This window comes from Arabidopsis lyrata (assembly GCF_000004255.2).
Source record: "Arabidopsis lyrata subsp. lyrata unplaced genomic scaffold ARALYscaffold_4, whole genome shotgun sequence".
NCBI lineage: Eukaryota > Viridiplantae > Streptophyta > Magnoliopsida > Brassicales > Brassicaceae > Arabidopsis > Arabidopsis lyrata.
In genome coordinates, this window is record NW_003302552.1 from 4,739,266 (window position 1) to 4,745,653 (window position 6,388).

At 33.4% G+C, this 6,388-nt stretch overlaps 1 protein-coding gene across 2 annotated transcripts; it reads right to left on the reverse strand.

The window, feature by feature from the left end:
• Window positions 1-3,440: 3,440 nt before the first annotated feature.
• Window positions 3,441-5,915, reverse strand: LOC9316766. Of its 2 annotated transcripts, none has more exons than XM_021029862.1 (3): window positions 5,769-5,915; window positions 4,174-5,041; window positions 3,441-4,008 (listed from the first exon to the last, which is right to left on the reverse strand). In XM_021029862.1, exons 2-3 carry the CDS (start codon window positions 5,019-5,021, stop codon window positions 3,897-3,899), a joined length of 960 nt encoding a protein of 319 aa, XP_020885521.1. In that variant the 5' UTR covers window positions 5,022-5,041; window positions 5,769-5,915; the 3' UTR covers window positions 3,441-3,896. The 2 variants fall into 2 exon arrangements, with proteins under 2 accessions (XP_020885521.1, XP_002880699.1); XM_002880653.2 differs by having other exon boundaries at window positions 5,654-5,915.
• Between the last annotated feature and the right edge of the window lie 473 nt (window positions 5,916-6,388).

Sequence of the window (6,388 nt, forward strand, 5' to 3'; positions counted from 1 at the left end):
TCAAAATACTCGCGATATGCTATCTTTGATTTTTTTTATATAATATAGTATTTGTAGTATATATACATTCATATTTATAAAATAAAATTATTTGGAATCATTTATTATTACTCAGTCTCCGGACTATCATCAGACTTTCTCCAATTTTCAAGTCAAATTTGGTTTGACTCGAGTTTATTTATCTAATTTATTTTTAAGTTTTCTCACTTTCGATTCTAAAGTAAATTGTTTAGCCCGAATTTCTACAACAAGATTTGTTTATGTATAATATGTAACCTCATTTTCTTTAGACGGGAAACTAGACAAAGTGTCTTGTTTAAATATAATATTTAGTTGAAAAAAAGCATATGTACACGAAATATCGCATTAAAAATCCTGAATATTAAAGTACTGCCAGCTTTGAAAAAAGCAACAAATTTTTAATCCTTTTTTTATAACTAAGAGGTTCTAGGTCTAGGTCCGTACATCATTTCAAGACAGGAATCAGAATATTTTATATGGTCCCCTCCCAAACGTCACTCGAACCGGCAGATCTCTACGCTTTGCACGAGAGTCTTTACCAATTAAGCTATTGGCACTTGGTAAAGTTTTAATTTAACCTTTCAAACACCAATCTTCCAAATTTTGAATTTACTAGCAAAAACAAGTTAACAACGTTATGTTAGATTTAAATCTTTTCTAAGTTAAATAATGAATTTTAATTGTTGTGAAAATCTGAATGCATTTACTTAATTGTATGATACATTTCAAAATCCAAAAAAGTTTGAAATCCAAGTAAAACCATGTGTTAGTATGGATCACATATGTAAAATAAATCATACAAACCAAGACATTATAGGAGGTCATTAATTTGTATATTTCAATTCATTTGAGTATCCAAGAAAAAAAGAAGTGTTATTGGATCACTTATTTAAAATGTTTGACAAACTCTTGTGTTATTTGTTTGTTGATTTTTTCCGTTTGAATAAATGTAAAATTGTATTTAACCAACAAAACCTTTTTACAATGAATGCAGCATCTATTTGCTACTGAGTTACAATAGAGAGTTTTCAAAATGAAGCTGGAGATGTTCTTGGTTACGTCTAAGATATTCTTGTATCTCTAATTGAACTAAGTTGGTTGAAGACATTCTTATCAATGAGATTGATAAGTCGGGTTTGTGGTGAATGGATATCTACATGTCTCCTAGCGTTCCTCTCACGTCAAATATGGTGTAAAGTCACTTGAAAGACATACCGAAGGAGAAATAAATTGAGCCTAGCAGGCTAGAAGAGTAAAGCGTTGTGACTAGTTGACTCCAATTCGTCTAAGTTAAAGATCTCCTAGATTTCGGACGAGTGCCGCCAGGAGAAAAAGGAGATTGTTTCTTGTCTCTTTTATGTTACCACAAATAATACAATCCACCCGTTATCCCGGATTCCAATATATTTCATGCGATCTCCTATATTCGTTTGATCATTATAGCTAAATACTAATAAGAATAAATTTGATACTATCTGTCTAATGATTTTACATTGAATTTCAACAAAAGGTTTGATTTGACTTTGACTTTTAACAAATTGAGATGTGCTTTCAAGTTAAAAATATAAACACTCAAAGGTGAATGTAACATTTGGTTTTAAAAAATGAAGGTTATTACTCTAACGGGTTAGTTTATCAGTTCACCAAGTCTACAAATTAAAACATTATTTCATAAAGTCAACGATAAAAAACAAAGTTTGAACAACAACAAAACCCCCAAGGGAAATATGAAGAATTTAAAGAAAAGATGATAATGCCTCAATACTACAACTTAGAGTGTCAAACATACTCCATAAAACCAAAGAAAAGACGTCCCGGAAGATGACACCCAACAAGCTCCTAAACAACCGAACCCGCCCTCGTGCATTCTGGCCAGAATAAGGGCTGATTCATTAGTGAGATATTAAGAGGAAAAACAAAAAAGTGATGGTGAGAGGAAGTCGAACACCTTATCTAAAGAACACTGTTGCAGTCCTTATTCTTTGGGCTTGGAGCTTTTACATCTTCGGGCCCGGTTCTACCTACTAGATATATAGAAATGTGAGTAAAAAAACTCAATAAGAGAATTCAGATAACCAAACTCAACACATCCGCATTCATATCCCTAATGGTGACGTAATTGCAGCGGTGAGTAATGCTAGTGGTATCCCTAATGGTTGAGGTGGTAAAGATGTGAAGATTCATGGAGGATGAGAAACCCTTAGAGATTAACAATAGATTCGATGAAAAGTATATTCTAATAACTATGCAAATTAAAAATAGAGATAGAAATTATATGTTGCGACTTGTTTAGTCACCAATTGTTTTGGTTGCTTTGTGCATATTCATCGATATAGTTCCTCGTTTAGAAATATCTCGATGATCTTAGAGGAAATATCGCATTTAGTTCTTAGGTAAAAAGATTTTGATTTTTAGGGGATGGAGTATATTAATACAAAGTTCAAATTTGATGTGCTAGTAGCTACAATTCATGATGGAAACTTTTAGGTCACCATTTGTTTGTCCATGTCTTCCGATCAACTCTTTAATTAACTGTGACTAAGTTATTCAAGAAAACCCATGAAAAAAAAAAAAAACGTAGTCCATCAGTTGACCTCAACTTAATATATCTCATATTCGGAGTCACTCGATCTATTCCCACGACCACCACTTTGTCGTTGTACATCCAACAATCTCATGCCTTGTTTCTTTGCTTTATTCTTTTTTTTTTCAATATAACTGTAAATATCATATAAAATGAAAAGTTTAGGAAATATACAAGATAGAACCTAAGGTTTTTGAGACCTTGCCAAAAAAAGATAAAAACAAGGCAACAAATAATTAAGATAACACAAGAGTGAAATCATCTAATCCAAAGTTGCATTAAGTTTCCGAAATGCTTTCTTTGTCTGTGAGCCGAAATTATGTTTCTGATCTCTTTATCAATCATTTTGAAAATGGTTTGGTGAGCCAAAACAATGTTGTTGTGGAGAACATTCTTTGCTTTATTCATTCCTCGGTCATTCCTTTACCATGATCCATTTTTCCTCGAAACAAACTGACCTGATGTTCTTACCGCATAACATTGGTGTTACAAATAGCCTCCCTCAGTAACACCCACCAAACCACTTACAAAAAAATAGCTAAATAACTTAACTTAATTTTTGTAGACCAAGATTGAGATTACGAGCATAGTGCTTTAATGTCCTCTAGGAAATTTGTATCATAGTTAGACTGAGTTCTACACAATTTTTTTAAAAAACGTTGTCTTTCTTAATCATTTCCCACTGTCTTGCTCTCAGTAATGTATTGTAGTTCAGTTATGTGTCTACAACAAATTCATAAAGCCAAAACCAAACTGGCTTTCTCTTGCAGTTGCAGACAAGATTGACAAATAATTGTAATGACCAACTGCTGAATCCGAAGATGCTGCTATTCTATTTGCAAAAGATATAATTGTAGCATTATAGATACTTATTTTAATTAAAATCTTCATACAAACTTATGAGGCCATAGAAAGACCCTCAAACCCAGTACTCAGAAGAAGATGGAGTGGTCACACAATCCCTTTCGCAACCAACACTCTCTTTACGAAACTTATTTTAAGATCTTAGTAGTATCCTTCAACTTCGATATCCAGAAAAAAAAAAAAAAAACCCATTACAAAATATACAAAAAGAAAGCCGACCAATCCATCCGTGGCTGCTGCAGCTGCTAATAGATGTGCATAAACACAGCTCTTTGTAGACGGATGAACGGGTTTAGTGCCACATGTTACCTAACATTGGCATGACAGTACTAGTCAATACATATATAATAAGTCTTTAGGTAGTTAAAAGACGATGGTCGGGTCTATAAAAGCTCGTCCCATGGCCATCGTCATAGCTGCTTCTTGTTCAGAAGAGCTTCTTTAAAGATTCATGCATAGCTATGCACGGCTCTTCCTGGTCCTCCTCTTCTATCATCATCTCCTCTGAACGACACTCTGCACTGCAAAATGATTTCTCTCTGCAATTCATAACCACAAACATCACAAGTTTAGATTTTTCGAAACCTCTAAACCATGTTCCTCATACTAATATGAAACCCCAAATCTGTACTTAACATCCTCTAACTTGTGCAACTCATAATCATCCTATATTTGGTAGATAGTATTGGAAAAGGAGCACGCACCGGTACATATATATGTCGTCGTCACCTCCGAGTTTCTTATTGCAGAAGTTGCAGATGCTGAGGAAGTTATCAAACTCCGTTTCGATAGTCTTCTCTTTATTATCATCATCTCCCTTTAACCCATTCTTGTGACACTCTAAAACTCGGTCACCATAAATATGAGTGGTTTTCGGGTTAGGACCATGTGCAATGATACAAGTATAATCCTCCATGTCATCCTCAGATAGACAAGAGGAGAATGCATTTTCAGAACCACTCCCCTGGAAGTCCCCTTCTGCGCCTAACTTGGATCGAGACAGAACTCGGGTTTTTCGCAGACAATCATTCGCAGAAAAGGATCGGTTTCTCAACCCAATCGGCTCAGGCTCAGAAGAGTTATCACCGATTTCGAAAACAACACCAGATCTTTCCTTTTCAATCTTCATAGACTTGGCTACAGGGAACAACTTAACCTCAGAACATTTGATCCTCAACGCGGGTCCAAACACAACATCAGGTAACAAACACCGATCATCACCAAGAGAATCAACAATGCTTAAACCAACTTTAGCAGCAGGACCACAACAACAGTTAAGATGAGCAGTGAGTGATGATCTAGGAGATCTGAGGAAAAATGAATCAGCCATTGTAGATAAGATCCTAAATTCAAGAGGAGATTTGGGACTCCGGACAAAATCAGAATCTGAGATACACTTCTTGTTGTTGTTCAGACCAATCAAAAGACTCAAAGCAAGTGGGTTAGTGATCGGTCTGGTGTTGTTGAGTCCGACAAGAAGATCAGATTGTTGATCCAAAGACAGAGACATTGCTTGATCTTTGTGAGGAAACATTGCTCTTGTCTTCAGCATTTTACGGTTTCTTCTTCAATCTGTTTCATAAAATAAAAAAACTCATCAGAGAGACTAATAATACAACTTCTTAACAAGATTCATTAATATAAATTACGCCGATTAATTAGCATCAGATAAGTTTTTTAATCAAAGTACCGTACTTTTTGGTACTCTAGTTACTCTTTTTTAAAAAAAATTTATACAACAAAATTAAATTATCTAGAATGAACCAAAGAATGAGAGATTTTCAAAGAATATGCCAAAATATTCCATAATTAAATTCCTCAACTTGAAATCAGCGGAGAAATATTTGCAACGGACAAAAGAAAATGTTAATTTTTTCATCCTTAAAAAAATGTATATATTAAAAAAAAAATGAACTATGAAGAAACAACATGCAAAGATTATAACTTTGGTTTTGCACAAAAACAAAAAAAAAAAAAGATTAGAACTTTGGTAAAATTAGACCAAGAAATTTTCTAAAGAAACCAAATTTGACCCATATATACATAAGAAACTGCATTAAAAGTACTATAAATAAAATAGAAAAACTATTTTGTGATTGAGAAGGTGAAAATTAAATTTCTGGGTTTCAAAAAAGAGTAGCTTTTTTGGTTGATGAAAATCAATATCTGAGATGGGTTTCTTACATGGATCTTGTAATCTCTCAATCAGTATTGAAATTTTCTGGAAGAAAGAAAAAGACGCGGAAGCAGAAGAAGGGACACTTATGAAAGAGAAGAAATTGCAAAAATAAAGACTGACCCGGGAGGAGGATAGTGAATCCGGATCTATGGGCGGGTCAAAGAGATGGATCCGAAAGCGCGTGAGGTAAAGTGGTGTTATCTGAGTAAAGGCTTTTTGAAAGAATAATTTGGCTCTCTTCACACTCTTCTCAATACCAAAATTTTGGCCCTTTTTGCACTGCTACCACTCTGTTTTTTTTTTTTTTTAATATTTTTGTTTTTGTCTCAGAGGTGTCGGTTTCATACGCACTTCTTTTTAAAAGAAATAATAAAATTATACTCCCTCTGTTCCTAGAAGATTGATTTTCTAGAGATTTCACATATTTTAAAAAACAATCATTGATTAATTATTTATTTTTATTAAACATTTTTTAATAAACTATGAACCAATAGTAATCTAAAACAGTTAATCATTACGTCTTGAAATCTACGATTTATTAATATCAATTAATTAAAAATAAAGAAAAAATGTAAAAAATCAATCTTTGTGGAACAAACCTAAAACACTAGAACATCAAACTTTTAGGAACGGAGGGAGTAGTACTATTGCATATTTTTTGTTTTATTATTATTCTGAAGATGAATATACAATTAAGTTTGGTGAGAAGAGTATGTTAGACTTTGGGTCTTTAGCTACAT

What these genes read in the sequence shown, in the direction of transcription:
- LOC9316766 (XM_021029862.1), bottom strand. Translation starts at nt 5,021, where the DNA reads ATGCTGAAGACAAGAGCAATGTTTCCTCACAAAGATCAAGCAATGTCT. An exon ending in GACGACATATATATGTACCG is followed by an intron (nt 4,009 to 4,173) that starts GTGCGTGCTCCT and finishes TATGAATTGCAG; the next exon opens with AGAGAAATCATTTTGCAGTG.